The following is a 17,712-nucleotide window of genomic DNA, read 5'->3' as shown; positions in this document are numbered from 1 at the left end:
AATGTTTAGTTCAACCCCGTGCTTCTGCTTCCTTCTCTAGTACACCCTTGGCTACATTTCACGCATGACTTCTAGCTCCTGTCCTCCAGAGTCGAAGCTGCGTGCCCCGCTGACAAGGCGGGTGCTGCTCCAGAGCAACACTGACGTGTAGCATCCCGACATTCAATCAGTCAGGCTGCAAGATCCTTTTTCCATTTAGTGCTTTGTTTCCTTTCCTTTTCCCATATTGCTCTTCCTCCTGACTGACAGCCTTATAGACAAAGATTCCTTACTTTTTTTTGCTGCAGTGAGGAAGTGGGTGATGCCAGAAACCAGGGCTTGAACACTTCTTTTCCTGAACCCTGTCATGGTGTTTCCTAAGGCTCTGCTGGCACTGTCTGACGCATGCTCTAGCCTTGTTTTTAACCAAGGAAGAGGTTGTAATGTAGCTTTTCAGACACAGAGGATGGTAAGGTGTTGAGAGCTTTACACTCAAATTACATGACCTGAATTTATCACTGTCAAATTAAGTTGCGCTGTTGATGTGCAGTAAAGACTTGCACAGATAATTCTCTCCAAAACAATCGCGCAACACCTGTACCCTTACTCCTTGGTGCTGTCCTACAGCCACCTGACCTGTCTCCTCATCACCGTTCAATTCATGACGAGGGCTAAAATGCTTTCTTGGAGGAAGGTGGGAACTTGTGCTGCTGCTGTGTGGTGACTTCCAGCTGTGCAGAACCTGCCCATTGACACTGCTGGGGCTGCATCCAGAAGACACTTGGTCCCCCTGGTCCTACGTCCCAGGGTATGAGAGGGAGTAGGGACTGTGGGGAAGAGACCTTCAAGAACTGGATGTGTTGGTGCTTTATTAAGCTGTGAGAAACAATGATCACTAGTTATGTTTGAGCCTAATCTTTTAGCTAAAGACTGACCTGGGTGTGTTGGAGAGCCGGGGGAGACTGAGCTGGCACATCAGAGACATCCCAGTGTCCTCTGTGCCTGCATTTGTGGATGTGCCCGGAGGCCTTTGCAATGAACCAGCATCTTTTTGTGCGAGGCAACGTGCTGCTATGCTGCAGGAGTGTTATACCTGTCTCGAGGAGCTCGCAGTTGGAGAAGGCAAGAGCGGAGGTGACACAGGTGGGCACCACAAAACAAGGAGCAAGAGTGGGTGACTTTACAGGGCATCACCTGCGTGTTGCCAAGATTTTTTAGGAGGTATCAGGGAAAAGTCTTCAGGTGAGGACAAAGGCAGTGTACCCTAGTGGAAGGGGAAAAGCCGTGTTGTTCACATTCCCAAACTGGTGGGTGTGGGCTCTTCTGCCAGCATGGTGAGGAGATGTCCTGCCCGGGGACCAAAGGCCGAAGGGCTGAAGGAGGGCAGCTGTAAGCAGCAACCTGTTGTGCAAGTGCTGGTTTTGGCATGAGAGGGTACACTGGAAACTCCAGCGATACAAACAACCTCTGCTGGTTAATCTGGTATTTGTACAGACTAATGAATAAGGCTGCTTAATCTCAGGTTTGCTCCCTGCCAAGAGACTCGCAGAAGATTTCAGGCTTAAAACTGAGGAGGAATCTGCTCGGTCTTTTTAAGGTCTTCACGCTGAGAAACTGCGCAAGCAGCAGATTGATCTGATGTGCCCAAGGCCACCCGTCCCTCCCTGGGCTCCCCGCTGCCGTGCGAGGGCAGTGTTAGCTCGGGAACCCGGGCTGGGTGCTCTGCAGCTGCACCTCGGAGCCTCTGGGCAGCTGGCGCAGGGACCTGAGCTGTTTTCCCATCCCCAAGAAGCCTCCTCGGCAGGAGCTGGCTGTACTTGTCAGATACCGGAAGCGGGATCATGCTGTAGTGGGATGTAGAGATCATAAAAATGGTTTGTTTGGATTTTTTTTTTTCCTGGTTGGACATTGAAGTTGAACACGTCCAATTCCCTGCATGAGCTGTCCTACGGCCTCCTTGCAACACTGATGGAAACCAGGCTTCAATTCTCTGCTCCCCAGCAGAAAGGGCAGCACAGAGGACTGGGGAAAAATGTGAATTTAATGGTTTTATGTTTTAGAAATGTGGTTGAGCAGGCTGAGTGTGCAGGGAGAGCATTATGGCTTGCTTTTTTTTTTTCCTTTTATTTCCCCTGTACCCAATGAGGGATGACTGCATGGCTCTGCCAGCACTTAATCTCACTTTGCCAGGAGCTGGAGCCCATTTCACATCTCTTATCCTTGCTGGTAGTGTTGGCCTCTTCCCTAAGTACCTCAAAGCCTACTAATGTGCTTTTGTGTTTTTGCAACTTTCTCCAAGATCTGTTCCCTTTCCGTATTGCAGGAAGCACTTATTGATCACTGCAGCATCCTCCGCAGGGAGCACCGTGGTGCCCCAAAACAGGACTGTTCAGCTCTACCCTGTCCACTCTGTCCTGGAAGGATCCCTGTACCCTGCAGGTTGAGGTTCTCCTTGTTCCACATCCACCCTCCCAATGGAACCACATTATTTTTTTTCCTGGCATTTCCACTGGTTTACTGGCCATTAACCCTGACCCTCATGTAAAAAGTGGAGCCCTTGATGCGCTGCTGCTGGCCTCAACTCACCTCGGCCCTCTGTGTCTGTTTTCCTGGGCATAAAAAGCGGTTTGAAGGCTCTTCATTGGCACAGTGATAGCACTGGGTATGGACAGGGCTTTTCTTATTAGACTAGCAGAAACCACAGAGCTGGAGAGCTGCTGTCCCTCACCATTCCTTGTCCTTCTCCCTTCTCTCCTTTTCCTGATCCTGTTTTCCCCCCTATTCTCTGCTGCTCATCTGCTCTAAGTCCTTCATGCACTCTCCAAAGCAGCCCAGTAAAGGTATCTCCACAAGGGCCTTCCCACCCCTATTTGTCATGTTCCTAGAAACAGGAACCTGAAAGGGCATCGAGTGTAGAGTTGCGTGGGTTCAGCCCTAAGCAGCTGGCTTGGTTCCTGGATGTTTTGCAGGGTGACTCGCCGAACACAGCAGCCCAGGCTCCAGTCGAGTCAAGCTGATGAGCTTCAGTGCAAACCCTGCCCTTCTGCTCTCCATCAGACATGGCACCAAAGCGGGAGCTCAGCAGTGAAGGTGAGCAGAGGAGGCAGTTTCAGGGCTGACACAAGCTTTGTGCACTAGCTCAGAATCATAACTCCTTCCAGCTTCTCAGTTTGGGAAGGAGCTCCCGGCCGAGGCAATTAAAGCAGCCTGCTCTGGCCCCTGCGTCCCCCCCGGCTGCTCCTGCGGGTCAGTTACAGGCCATGAGAATTTTGTCCAGGTAGCTGCAGTCTGAGGGAAAAAAAAAAAAAAATCCCTTTTCCTCTCAATTCCTCAGCTTTCAGCCACTAGTGACACCATAAATTCCCCTACTTCTCTGGTTACTGTAAAGTCTTCCGGGGTGGTCAGGACCCAAATTCCTCATGCGGAAGAATGAGCAGGGAAAAAGGAAACTTTGCAAGGAAGGACCTTCCCCGCTTCAGGGATCCGTTACAAGGAATCGTCGGGGCTCCAAGCCTGTGCTCTTGCCTTGCAGTCCCTTGGCTCGAGCCTCTTCAGTTACTGCCAGTCCCGCTCTCCTCTCAGCAGTAAATACCCTCCTACCAGCCTGCGCTTCCCGCTTGGGCTCCAGCAGGTCTGGCTGGAGCTGCAGCAGCTCCAGCTTTGCTATTGCACTTTAGCTTTGGAGTAACCAGGAGAGACGGAGTTTGTCCAGCACCACACAGGGATGGAGACGGCACAGAGTCCTGCTGAGCAAAGTGCCTGGCTGTTTTTACTCCCTGCCCTGAGCTGTGCAGCACTGATCCTCCACCAGAAAGCTCCAGCTCCCAGCCTGGACCTTAAATCCAGCTGCTGCATGGGACACAAGTGGGCTGCTGTGCCACACACATAATCCAGCTTCACCTGAGCGCTGTGCCGAGATGTCGTGGGAGAAGATCAGCGGGAAATTGGCAGCAAAGTATCATTGCTGCAGGAGAAGATGCTTGCTGATGGGATTGCTCCACCACTGAGCAGGACAAGGACTCTGCAGGAAGCCAAGGTGAGCACCTTTGCTAGCTCCACACCAAGCACATGAGTCTTGGGAGGAAGCACTTGCTTCTCCCAACACCCCACACTGGGGAAAGGGCCTTGATTGAGTGGGGCAACAAAGGTGGGGTTTGGAGAGGTAGGGGCACGGGGTGGATGGCGAGTCTGTCAGCTGTTGGAAGGATGATTTTGGGAAGGTTGGCCCACAGCGCAGTGCTCTTGGTCTTCTCCCAGTGCAGGCAGCTCCATGGAGAAATACGCCCCGGGTAGAGCTCAGTGCTAGCAGATCCATGCAGGGACAGCCAGAGGGGTGAAACCCCAGAGAGTTCGGATTTGTTTAAAAAACAAAAAATAAAAGAAGGAAAAATAAATGTCGGAGCCTTCATTTGCCTCGTGGCTCCAGAGTCTTTCTGAGCTTGGATGTTGTTTCCGTAGCTGTAGGTGGGTCTCACATGACCCCAAAAACATGGAGATTTGAGGATGAACTATTGCATGACAGGAACTTTGCAACTGAGGGGGCCTCTGCTGGACAGAAAACCTTCCCACCTGAGCAGTACTCCCAGGAGACAGTCTGACTTGGGAACCAGCAACTGGACTGAGAGGCTCCAAGTGTTGGGAGAGGATCAAAAAGCTCCCCTGGCAGTAAATCTTTCACCTGCCATGTTACTCACTGGGGCTTGTGGCTATTCCTCCGAGGTTGGCCTCAGGTCAGGATTTCTCCTGTCTCTTTAGCCCCCAAACCTGGAGATTTTTGTCTTATCTTTGACGCCATCTTGACACAGAAAACGAATTATGGCCCAATTACCCTTACTGCACGGGGCTGGGGCTACCTTAAATGGCCAGAACTATCAGGCGCTTCCTTAAGAGCAGATAATTAGAGTGGGGTGCAGGGTGGGGAGAGGGGCAGGAACTGTGGGGGACCCCTGGCATGGGGCTGCCCCTGCCCCCCTGCTTGGCATGGCAGCAGGGGACATCCCATCCCGCCCCATCCATCCTGTCCCACTCACTCTGGCCCAGCCAAGCTGCACCCTTGGGTTCCGCAGAGGCCAGAGCAGAGATGGGGTTCCCCGCTGCTCCCCACCAGCGAGGTGTCGGGGGGTCCCCCTGCCCCACGCCTCCCCCAGCGCTGTGTCACCCGCTGGGGCCAGGCCAGAGAGGCCCCGTGTCGGGAGGCGGCTGCCCTGGCCGTGACCTTCGGGGTGACCTTGAGCGAGTCCCCGCTGCAGCTGGGGACCGGCTGTGCCTCTCGCTCCGTGGGGACGGGGCATTTCCGTGCTCACCCCAAGGAAACAGCAAACAGCAGCCTCACAGCTGAACTGCTGTGGCAACCAACCTGAAACTTTAAAAATTCCTTTTACTTTCCCTCTTTCAGTGACCTCCAAACGTGTTCTCCTCTGCTGTGTGCCTGGGCATTTCTTGCCCGGGGTTGTGCTGTTCCTCTGAAGCCAGCAGCTGATTTTTGGGGGATGAAACATGCCGAGCTGGGTCCCAGCCCACAGCCTGGACCGTGCCCATCTGGGGGCCATTGCCCAAGTGTCTCTGCCCCGGCAGGCGGTGTCAGGAGCGTGCGGAGCCGCGTCCCCTCCAGGGTCCAGCCCAGGGAGCAGGGAGGTGGAGCTGTGCAGCAATATGGGATGCTCTCCTGGTCTTGCAGGTTTGCTCCAGGTATCCGTGCACTCCTGGGTGACTGGGGCTGGGTGTTTCTTTCCCTTTTCTTTTTTTTTGTCAGATTGGTATTTTATTTGGCTCCATACTGTCTACTGAGCTGCCTGGTGTAACCCTTCCCTTGCTGCTTCTGAGATAAGAATAGGCTCCCCTGAGATCAGATAAACAGGCCCATAAATACCTACAACAACAACAAGCAGGGTCTAGGCTTGGCAGGAAGGGAGAAGTATGCAAAAGCAAAAGAGGAGCCATTTCTCCTCATGCTAAACCCCAGGGGTGCAGAGCACAGGCTGGGAAGCGCCTGACAGCCCCTCTGCCCCCAGCACTTGCCCCCTTGGCCAGGCAGGGGGGTGAGAGGCCAGGCAGGGCAGGCAGCACGGGGCCGGGTCCCCTCTGCCATCCCCGTGGCTGGGTTCCAGCAGCAGAGGACACAGCACGTAGGATGTTGCCCTGGGGCCAAGCGACCCCTGCACGCGTGTGCTTCTGTCTGGGCAACCGCAGCCCCGCGCCTGCGTGCCGGGGGCATTCTGCTTCCCAACAGCACCAAGTTCACAGCAGGGTTGAGCTGTAGGTGTGTGCAGGACCACCTCCCCTGGCCAATGAGCTGAGCTCTTGGCCAAAAATCCAAAGCTGGTGGCCAAACCATTCTTCTTCCACCTAGGTTTGGTGCAGCCGGCACTGGGAGCCGTACCGCTGCCTGCCAGAGGCTGCTGGGATTCATTTCCCAGCCACTCAGGTTTGCTGCCTGAGGAAGAGAAGCTGCCCTCGTATAGGGCTCCCACCCCCCTGCCGCTCCCATCCCTTTGGGGGTGACCCCATCCTAGGCTGGACCCAATCCTGAGCTCAGCATCAACACTCCTTCCCAGCTCCAGAGTGGTGGAGCTGCATGTGCAATGCCAAGGTGGGGATTGAGCTGCTTGCAAATACACCCCCTCCAAAGCCTGCGTTTTGGGGAGCAGTGAAGCCCTGGTGTACAGGAACTATTTTGTGCCTTTCTTCCCCCTGCCCCCCCCAAAAAATGCTGAGACAATCTCACAGGAAAATCCCCTTGCTGGGCAGGGAAACCTTCTGCGGACATGGAAACAGAGATCGTTTTCACTTGCAAAAATCACGACGGAGTGAAGGGTGCTGGCATGGGAGAGACCTTTCCCACAAATTTGCAGCCAGTAGGTACCCCCAGCAGAAACGCGTGGTAAGAATAGCAACAGTCCTGTGGGTGCAGGCAGAGCATCGCCCCAGCTGGGGGGGTGGTGTGGTGTGCCCCCCTCCCGGAAGCAAAGCTGGAAACCCATAAGAGAAAAACCTCCAGAGGTTTTTGGTGTAGTAAGGAAAACTCCTCAGGCTGCGGATGATGTCCCAGATAGAGCAGGGACACAAACTCCTGGGTGATCCCCGCCTTACGCATCAGAGCAAGTCCCGGGCCCCCATTTAACCCTTTCTCTCATCCAATGCCGTGGGGCAGCCCTGACTGGTTCCGTATGGATACGGGGATATGGGCTGGCACATGTAAACAGGATTGAGGCTGGATACATTTATGGGGCACTCGATTACAGTGTTAGTGACGGCTTGGGAACTTTCCCGTAAAAAACCCAGCCCTTTAAGGGACTGTGAAACTTAGCCATTAAATAGGATATTTGGGTCTGGTTTTCTGATTTTCTTTATTTCTTTATTTCTTTTTTTTTTTTTCTTTAATGTGTTTGGTTTTAGAAATGCCCTATTCTGGCTTCACTCATGGACTTGGTGCCATGCTAAACATTTTCTAGCCCAAACAAAAAAATTACCACTGTGGGCCTTGCTCTGCTCAGGCAGTCAATTTTCATCTCTGCCTCCTTCAAAGAGATTAGAAAACAGGTCAGGGGCTGGGAAGGCGGCTGTGCAGCGGCTCCGAAACGAGGGACTGATCATTCTGTGAGCTTTAATTACAACAGCCATACTCCCCAATGTTTGTGTGTCCATCCGTCTGCATTTGTACACAAGCACAGTGTGATTACAAAGCGCAAGCTGCTTCCCCACAGGTGAGCTGGTGTATTTTGGGGGTGTGCGGCTGCACATGCACAGGTCGATCAGTGTGTCTGCAATTTATGGCTATTGCATCATTATTTCGATACTTTTAGTTGCAAGCAAAAGCTTGGTTTCAAACAGAAATCTTAATGCTCCCTGCTGAGCCCTCAGATTAACCCTACAATAACGTACGACTCTTCCCCATCTGTTTTCTTTGCCCTGAGCAGCCAGCTGAGCATTAGGCTTTATCCTGGCATCTCTGGGAACGGCAGCGTGGCCAGGCTGGGAAGGCAGGATCAGGCCCCGAGCCCGTGCACGCAAGTCTTGGAAGCCACCCTTCAGTAACAGATCTGTGTGTGCACAGAATAAAGGAACGAGAATTCTGCTTTAATTATTAAGAATTATTAAGGAGTTATGCTTGAGAGGTGACAGGGATGACTTTGGGCTGAGTGAGCGCTGGTGGATTTGAGGCTAGGGGCATCTGTCACGTCGAGACGGCGAGGAGGAGATGTTGCTCCTTCCAAAATGTGGCATCCTTCCCCAAGCCAAATACAGTCCAGTCCCTCTAGCTGGTCTCCTGGGTCAACGGGGAAGGGGTTGTAGGGCAGGGGCAGAGTTTGTGCCCTGGGACAGATTGCGGGTAGTGGAAGCACGCCATAAAGACGTCCCAAAGATTCCCATGGAGCTGCCCAGGCCCCACGGGAGAGAATTCCCTCGCAGGGATCGGCCCTGCAGCAGGACACTGACTTAAGGGGAGTCCTGTGGGCAGAAGGGAGGGGGGCCCGGCCATGGCAGCACGATCTCAGGAGCAGGGGAAGGCAAAGGGGTCGAACCAAAGCTGTTTGCATAAAGTTTGAATTTTCTTTATTTTTTTTTTTAATTATTTCTTTTTAAATACGTGGTGTGGTGCGCCCGGTCCCTCGGGAAGTGGTCATGCAGATCTGAGGTAGAAAACCCGGCACAGGAGTGTTCCCAAATGCACCTCTAGGTAGTTTCACCGCAGCCACACGTCGGTCAGGCAGCGGACGGGGATGGGGCGGGGGGCTCGTATTTACAACAGCAAACGAATCAAACCGTTTCGGCCCGGCCCGGGAGGGCAGGAGCCGCCGATCGCTGCTGACAGCGAGAAGGAGCAACGATTACTGCAACCGGGGGAAGGGGCGAGGGGGAGAAATGGCCCGGCCGGTCCCCGCTGCCGACGGGGCGGGCAGGACCCGGCCCCACAAGGCGCCCTTCGCTTGTCTCCCGCGGAGAATCCGTCTCGGCGCGGGGGTGCCGGGCCGGGTACCCGCATCCTGTGCCTGGATGGGCTCCGGGGACCGGGCCGGGCTCTCTCCGACATTGCACATGGAGGGGCGGGCGCGGAGCGCCGTCGGGGCGGCGGGACAGCCCTCAGGGGTTCAGTTCCAGAGCCCAGACCTGCTGGGGCCAACCCGTCCGGCCCTTCAGCTTCTTCTCGCCGTGGCCCAAAGGCTGCGAGTAGACCTCGGGCTGCTGCGGGAGAGGAGACGAGGAGAGGGGGGAGAAAGGAGCGGTCAGGAGCGGAGCGGAGGGCCCGGCCTGGCCGACCGCACCTTGCGCCCGCCTCGGGGCTGCAGCCGAGCCCCGCAGCTCCGAGCGGTTCTTACCAGCCCGAGAATAAAGAGGGTTTTTTGGGGTTCCCACCTCCCACCCCGCACGCTGCAGCAGGGGGAGAAGCGGCCGCCTTTGCTCCGAAACGCATCCGCGCCCGCTCGTCCCGGGAAAGCGGCCGGGAGAGGGGAAGGACGAGCGGGCGGGAGGCTCCGGCGCGGCCGGTCCGGGGGTTTATCCCTCGGGGAAAGAGCCCAGGAGCCCGGCCGGCCCGTCGGAGCCCTCCGCCAAAGTCCAGCCCACGAGTCTTTTTAAAAAAATTTTAAGCTGGGGACTGGAAAAAAGAAAAAAAAATACTCCAGCGAGGCCGAGCAGGTTTTTTTTTCCCCCTCAACCCCTGAGCTTTCCCCGCCCGTGCCCGGCCCGGTGAGAACGGTAGAGCAGGGGCCCGGCTCGCCTCTTACCGTCTCCCGTTTCCTCTTGTTCTCCCTGCCGTCGGCCTTCTTGAGCTCGGCTTTGAAGCCCTCGGTGTCCCCAGGCTGGCTGTCCTTGGCCAGGACCTCCATCAGGTAGGCGATGTAGCTGGTTGCCAGGCGCAGAGTCTTGATCTTGGAGAGCTTGGTGTCGGCGGGCACGTTGGGGATGCACTCGCGGAGCTCGGCAAAGGCACTGTTGATGCTCTCCGTCCTCCGTCGCTCTTTCTTGGGTCCCCCGACCCCTTTCCGCCGGCCCAGGCGGCCGCTGAGAGCCTCCAGCCGCCCCTGGCCGGTCGGGCCGTACTCGGTGGGGCCGTAACCAGGGCTCTGCCCGGCGAGCTCGGGGGTCACCTCGGCCGGGTTGAGCACCCAGCCGGGGAAGTAGGCGCGCTCCTGATGGCACCGCGCCGCTGGCCCGAAGAGGAAAGGGTCGTGCAGCATGTGGTGGTGATGGTGGTGGTGGTGGTGGTGCTGGTAGCTCCCCACCAGGTTCATGGTCCGCCCTGCTGGCCCCGGGGGCCGCGCTCAGCAGCGCACCATGGCCGCGGCGGCCGGCCGGGAAGCGCTCCCCACCGGGCGGGCTCGGCGGGCAGCGGCGGCGGGAGCGCGGCTCCGGCCCGGGGCTGCCTTTGGGGTTTGGGTTGGTGCGGTTGGGGTTTGGGGTTTTAGGTTTGCTGGTTTTGGTGGCGGGGGGGGGGTTGTGTGTTGTGTTTTTTTGGTGTGTTTTTTTTTTTTTTTAACCCCTTCTGGTGCCGCCCAACCCTGGCTTTATATAGGGCCGGGCCCCCCCCCGCCGCGGAGCCAATGGGCAGGGGAGGATGCTCGGGGGCCCCGGGGGGAGCGGGGCGGTGGAGGGGGCGTGCGCCGCGCTATTGACTCAGTTTATTTGGGCTCACACCTCTGCTGTTTGCTCTTGCCTCCCGCTTGTTCCTTGTTTGCAGGGAGAAGAGGGTGAGGAGTGACCCGGGGGGGACCACAGCCCCCGCCCCGTCTCGCTTCGTTTCCCACCGCTTCCCTGTTCCTGGGGCCGGGGTGTCGGAGCCCCCACGGAGAGCGGCCGCGCCGGGCGGGGAACGAGAGGCGGCAGCGGGTGCGGCGGGGCCGCGAGTGGCCGCAGCCCCGACGGCCGGGACGGGCGGGCGCTCCGGGGCCGCAGTGACTCGGGGGCTTTTTGCTTCTCGAAAGCCGGAGAACCTGGCGGGGGAAGCGCCCGGCCCCACGCGGGGGAGGCTCGGCCCCGTGGGAGCGGAGCGGGTGGTGCGGGGTGGTCGGGGCAGCACCCGGAGCCGGACAATGAGCAGCCTCCACCGAGGGAGCTGGGTGATGAGGGAGAGCAGGGGATGAAGGCACTGGAGGGAGGCTGGGCTGGGCATGGCGGGGGCAGTGGTGATGGCACAGGGGGCATGGGCATATTGCCCACGCGCGTTCTGTGTGCACACGTGTGTTGCACAACTGCACACTGCACACGTGTGCTGCATGGCTTCGGGCATGCTGCATGTGTGTATGGCGCACACCCATGTTGCACAGATATGTGCTGCACACACACGTGTGTTGCACACATATGCAGTTACACCATGCTTGTATGCTGCTCACACATACACTGGACATGTTGCCTACACATACCACAAACGTATCTGTGCTCTACGCACACCCCCTACAAATACATTACACACATGCACTTAACTGCACGGCTATATGCTACATACACACACCGGCAGCACACGTATACTACATACAAAATGCCACCATATTTATATTACATACATACACGTGCTGCACACACATACTGTGCATATACACGTTGCAGGCATTGCATTTGTACACACAGACGTATGCTGCACATCCATGCAGAGACACTGCACACACACACATACACACATATAAAAATTATACTATACATACACACAATCGTATCTACCACACGGCAGTGGGGACACGGGGACCTGCCCTGTGTTTCCCTGTCCCAGCCTGGCTACAAAACAGCTGGAGGGTCCTGCTGGGACTGGGATCTTGTACCACAGCCCCCAAACCCGAGCCCAGCTTGGGGCCCTGCAGGGGACAACATGCCCCACTCGCCTCTGCACCCCCGGGAGACAAATCTCCAGGCCGACGGCTCCCAGACCCCGCACTTTGGCCCCAGCCCGGCCGGGTGACATTGAGGCCGACCTCTGCTCTTGCTCCAGTTACTCCCAGTGAGGACAAACTGGGCACGGCGGTGGCGATCACGGCGTGGTGGGGCAGGAAGGGGCTTTGGGCCCAAGGTATGTTAGCGATTAACGGCGCTTTCCAGCGATTCATCTTGCAGCGGAGGGTGGAAACGTTGGAGGGTTGTTTGCAGGCGCTTGTATTAATCATCCGGGCTAACACACCATTAACGTCCTCCTGCATTTTAAAGATGACAAATTTTATTTGACTTCTCTCAATCACAGTTCCCGGGCGGATTCAGGAGCCACTTAAATGCCTCGGATTTTCCATCGTTAGTTGTTACAAGGCGAGTTGCAAAGGCAGGAGGCCGGGGGGGGCTGGGGCAGGGTGCGAGCAGGACTCCAGTTCTGCCGGGCCCCGGCGTTCGGGGTGGGGGTGGCCGTACTGGATCTGTCCCGCTTCACTCCCCCTCACTTTGTTCTTGGCTGCTGCAAAGCCCCCCCTTCCCCACCCCTTTTAAACAAGCGCCCTGCAAACATTTGCTAGTGATTACCCTCCTGTTAGAGTCAGGCCTTGGGTAGGACGTCATGTCCCCGATTTCCTCCAAAATGCCAGTGGCTGGGTGGGTTCCCTGAGCCATGCTTGGAGCCGTCGGGGGTCAGTACTCGCCTGGGAGAGGGACACGGCTCCCACTTCATGGCTTAGCCCCCCATACTGGTATGGCATCACCTGCAGTGCCCTGCTCCCCCTACCAACCAGCCCGGCTGTTCACTGAACCTCTCCCTGACCCTGGAACAGCCCTGATCCAGCAAACATCCAGGCTGGGGGCTGTGCCACCCAGCCTCATCCCTGGAAACACCCCCCTCTTCCCCCCCAAAAAAAAAAAAACAAATGCAAACCTTCCATCCCTGTAGCCCTGCATTACACAGGCCACTCACAGCCACATCCAACTTGGAGCTGTCGCCTTGAACCGTGCACCAGAGCCACCTCCAGCCTCCGGCTGCTGAGCCAGGTAAGCCCAGCCCAATCCCGGGCATTATCTTGCTTTATTCCCCCCCCAATGGAGGTCCCTGGACCCTGCGCACTTTGGAAGTGCTCAGCTGAGCAAATAGTGGGACCAGTGGGTTGATTTTCCTTTGGAAAATCTTTCTAATCTTTCGTGTTTTAACAAAATAATAAAACTGGAGCCCTTTTCACGCTGACACCTTTTAAATCAAACCAGACTGCCTTTGTCATGGCGTCCAAATTTAGCACTTCTCAAACTTTTGGTGAGTTTCTTTAATTTCACGTCTCCCCGCTCATGCAGGGGGAAATGTTGAGCGGTTCGGATTAGGCGATTTATGACTGGCATGGCAAGAGGAACCGCATTTCTCTCCACCTGTTTTCCTTCAAATCCTTCCCAGAGAAAGATTTCCTGCCCTCGCGGCCAAGCAATGGTGGATTGGGGGTGCTGCATGTCGGGGGGCGAGGTTATCCCGGCTCTCCGCAGCCCCCAGCACCCTGACCTCAGCAGGAGCCACCCAGCTGCACACCCATCCCCTGCCCTGGGACAGGGGCTGTGCTTTTGGCCCCTCAGCCACCTCCTTATCAGCACCCAGTGAGCAGAAGCCTGGGGTGTCCTGTGACTTTGACGCCAGTTCTGCTCCCCTCCTCTGGCTCCCTTATCTAAATAGGAGTGTAAATCAGGGCCTTGGCAGATGCCCTGGCAGGACAGGGACTCCATAAAAAGGGGCTCTGCTCCAGCTCTGTTTACATTGCAGCCCCGTAAAATATTCCCCTTGTCTTCCCTGCTAGCATCTCCCTGCAGCATCCCGGCACCCTCCTCGTCCCGCATCCCCCGCGCCCCAGGGTCCTCTGCAGCCCTGGGGTGCAGCTGGGAAGGTCCCAGCCCCAAAACCCAGCAGCCCCCCCATGTCCTCCCATCAGGTTATGCCCCAAGATACCTCCACACCCAACCGCTGCCTCTGATTCCCCGCTCCGACAGCCTCTGCAGGCACAGAGCGGGGCTGAACCAGCTCCCCCGGGCAGCTGGGTTGTGTCTAAAGGTGTCCCTGGGTATTTATAGCACTCGCCCAGAATAATGCAATAATAATCACTCAGCACCTTCCTAACAGTTCTGTTCCTGGAGGCCTCATGGGAGTAGTTGCAAAAGGCCTTGGGAAACTGAGGCATGAACAGAGTCTGCTTCAAGGAGAGGTGTGTGGGGCGAACAGGAGTTTGCTGTGTGCCTGCCGCTGCTAGGGGGGATTATTTTCCTCCCAGTGATGTGAGGAGGGAGAGAACCTGCAGAAGTGAACAAAATGAGGTCAGTTGGAAAGTGGGTGCTGATTGGCAATGAACCCAGACCCAGGGTCACGGCCAAGGCTGGGTGACGAGTGCCATGGCTGTGAAAGCCCACACAGGACATCCCTCCTCCCCAGGAGGGCTTGCCACGTCTTGCTCCACCAGCACAAGTCTTGTAAGGGTGGGGGAGTGTTGGCGTGCAGGGCAGCTCACGTGTGCCAGGGCTTGTGCACTATGTACCTCACACTGCCCGTGTCCCCCAAAGTGCAGCACTGAGCTGCTTGATGGTACAACATCACAGAAGCAACCCCAAGTGGGGTTCAGGGTGTCGAAGCCCCACGGAAGGAGCAGGAGGAATTGAGAGTGAGCTGGGTACAGACAGTGGCCGTGCTGTGCTGTACCCAGATGCTCCTGTTCTCAGCAGCAATCCATGGCATCTTCTCTGTACACACACCTCCCGTGCCGCTCCTCCGGTGACATAAAGGATGACTGTGAGCATTGCCGCTCCAGAAATACAATCTATTTATGGCCAAGCAGCCACTGCCTTGTCTGGATAAATCAAAAAGAAAACAAAGCTTTATGGAAAAAAGATTATTAAATTTTCCGTGTACTCCTGAAGGGATGCGCCAGGCACTCGCTGTTTATTTTTTGTCCTCTTTCCTTGCTCGTACTGTAAATGACACTGTGTTTACAAAAGTTTTTATGTCATCAGAGCAAAGTCACAGCTCAGCTTCCTCTCCTGTGTATTTTATGTAGATGGATGTGTCTGCGAGGAACATTCAAACTAAACAGAGTGCTGGTTTATAGGAAAATGTATTTATTTGAAAAATCGTAACTCACAATTTCGGCAAAACCGGGCTCCACATTTATTGCCGCTAATGGGGTGTGGCGGCCATAAATTAACCTGGAAAATTGCTGCGGCCGTATCAACAACGGCTCATTGTGCTGACGGAGCAGCAGCCGCTCCCCAAAGACTCCTCATGTCAATTTGCAATTAGGTTTGGATGCAAACAATAGGCAAAGGGAAGGTAATGGCAGCCTCACAGCTCGCCGCTGGAACTGGCCCCAAAATCATTACTCCAAGCTGGGCTGGGTGCCCCCAGCCTTACTTAAAACAGTGCTGTCACCCCATCTGATTGCCACTGAAATCAGTGGCAGGAGGCTCTACCTGCCATGAAGGGAATTTTCTGTTTATATAACATTACCTGTCATGGACACGCAATTGGAGATGATGGAAAAAACAAGTCAGTGAGCCCTGACTGGCAGCCCGAGTGACCCATGTGCGTGAAGAGCTGATCCAGTTGCTCCCTGGTTCTCTTAATCCAGAGGAAACTTTTGCATGGAAGCAGGAGTGATGCTTCTGCCTCCAAACCTCTTCTTTCCCCACTCGAACTCCCTTCTGAGACCAACCCTGATCCCAAAGCTCCAGGGCCAGGTGCTGACCCCGTGGCGGTGGGTGCCGCCATTATCCTCTCGTCCCTGATCCCCTGGTTTGGGGCAGGGTTTGGATGCTGACCCAGGGTGGTGCCTCTCTGCTCGCGGGGAGAAGCGCTGAAGAGCTCCCGGCTGACGCAGGTCCCTGACGAAAACCAGCACCTTCCCCTCCTCTGTCCACTTTCCACTCCTGAAGCAAATTTACAAGGGCTCTAAAATGTCCCGCTCCAGGGCATCAGCCAACTGCTAATGGCTGGGGATTGGGAAAGACATTTCCTCCGCGCGAGAAGGATTGCATAAGCGCTTATTAAGGCAGCTCCTGGCGTCTTCGTCTAAAGCATCTGGTTTGGGGCATGGCTGGAGACAAACTGCTGGGTCTGGATGGGGTAGAGCTGGGCTCCCTGCTGCCAGCTGTCCCCTTGTCCAGACGTGGGTGCAGATTCATGTCGGTTTGTATGCACCGGTGGGGAAAAGGGAGGTGGATCATGTTGTGAGATGTGTCTTGGTCCCCCTCTCTTTGCCCTCCATCTCATCCTGGTGGTGCCACCGCAGGGTCTTGCCTTCACACCTTTTGCTCCGTTGGCTCTGGCTTTGTGAAGTTCGGCAGGAGGAGGCACAGTTTGAGCTCAGGGCCCTTCCTACCCCAGGTACCATGATACCTCACATGCATGAGGGACTTCCCTGTCCCTGGTCACACCGCCATCCCACCTCCCTTGAACGAGGAGCTTCCCTCCTGTCCCACCAGCACCGTGGCTTGCGCAGGGACTCACCTGGCTCGTTGGCCGGGCATGGGGTGCTCCTCCGATCTTGTACAATACTTGTGTGACATTGCAGGTAAAAGAGGGTGTCAGTGCTTGGCTTTGCGGTGGGTGGAGGTTGGTGACAGCGTCACGGGCCACTGAAACAGGCTGAGAAGCTCTAGCAGGTGTCTGCTGTGCCGCAGGCTCAGTGGGATGTGCTGGCACTGGGGAGCAGCTGGAGCCGGGGAGCAGCATCCAGCCCACATTTCCCTGTGCTGAGACCATTCCCAGTATCCATACCTCCCACCCTCCTCTGCGTACAGATCCACCTGGGATTCTTAATTCATTTTGACTTTGTTTGGGGCAATTCCAGCTCTCGCACACTGCCTCATGCCTGTCCGAGCTACGCCAGTGCTGAAGGACAAGGCCAGTTAGTGGTACCTTATTATCCTGATTATCCTCGACTCTCCCAAAATCCCAGAGCTCCTTTCCCACTGGGGGAGCAGAGGGGCTGGTTTTCCCCTGGTTCCCCCATGGCATCTCGAGAGGTCTGTGCAGCCACTGTGCTTGCATCAGGCTATGGCAAGAGCTGCAAGATGTTTTTTGCAAGGTTGGGTTAGTTTTCTGCAGATTGGGGTGGTTTTAAAAATTAACAAGCATCTGTTAAGACTTTTTTTGCAACTGAAAATTATTTGGAGGCTGGGGGTTTTAAATCATTTTAGTTCTTTTTTCCACTCTTTTTCCCGCATTTTATAAATGGGAGGTGGCAGAAGCAGGAATGCAGCCAGCATCAGACTGGGGCTGCAAATATTTTGCTTTCTAGGATGCAAGTTCTTCAGGGAGGAAATGGCGGGGAGCTGGGGGTCAGTTATTTGTGTTGTTTCCTTGGGTTTTGCTTTATAGACCTCAGAAAAAAAAAAACTGCGAAGAAGGAGGAGAAATCTGGAGATCCATAGGGTGGCTGTTTCTTCAGTTAAAAACATTTTGACATGCAAAACTGCTGCCAGCCACGGGCAGTATCTATCCCTCCTTCTCGCCACACCGGCTTTATAAGCCCGGTATGTTCAAGACCCTGTTGTACGGGTGCAACACTGATGGGTGTCCCGCGTCAGCACAGTCTGTGGTACCACGTTGCTTTCAGGGGGTCACAGGGTGGGGACGCGCTGTGAGAAGTGAATCCAGAACTGCAGAGAATAACGACATTATTGTATGTCAATATGCAACTCCTCCTAACATGCTCTGTAGAAAAAACCTGTTTGAAATGGAGCTTATTGGAAGGAAAAAATTTTCTCCTGTAAAAATTCTGATCCCTCCCCAATTCTCAAAACTGAAACAAAATAGTTTACTTTGAGCTGAAGACATTTCTGCTCTTGGCTCTTTTTTTCCTGAGAAAA

General features: G+C 55.5%; 1 protein-coding gene across 1 annotated transcript; it reads right to left on the bottom strand.

Annotated features, from left to right (window-relative positions):
* Window positions 1-9,060: 9,060 nt before the first annotated feature.
* On the bottom strand, window positions 9,061-10,211 carry HAND1 (heart and neural crest derivatives expressed 1). Its single transcript, XM_065644372.1, has 2 exons — window positions 9,705-10,211; window positions 9,061-9,162 (listed from the first exon to the last, which is right to left on the bottom strand). The coding sequence occupies exons 1-2, from the start codon at window positions 10,209-10,211 to the stop codon at window positions 9,061-9,063; spliced, it is 609 nt and encodes a 202-aa protein (XP_065500444.1).
* Between the last annotated feature and the right edge of the window lie 7,501 nt (window positions 10,212-17,712).

The sequence above is a fragment of the Caloenas nicobarica genome, chromosome 13, assembly GCF_036013445.1.
Source record: "Caloenas nicobarica isolate bCalNic1 chromosome 13, bCalNic1.hap1, whole genome shotgun sequence".
Classification (NCBI taxonomy): domain Eukaryota; kingdom Metazoa; phylum Chordata; class Aves; order Columbiformes; family Columbidae; genus Caloenas; species Caloenas nicobarica.
The sequence above is the reverse complement of the archived record's forward strand: the minus strand, read 5'-3'. Positions and strand labels throughout refer to the sequence as shown.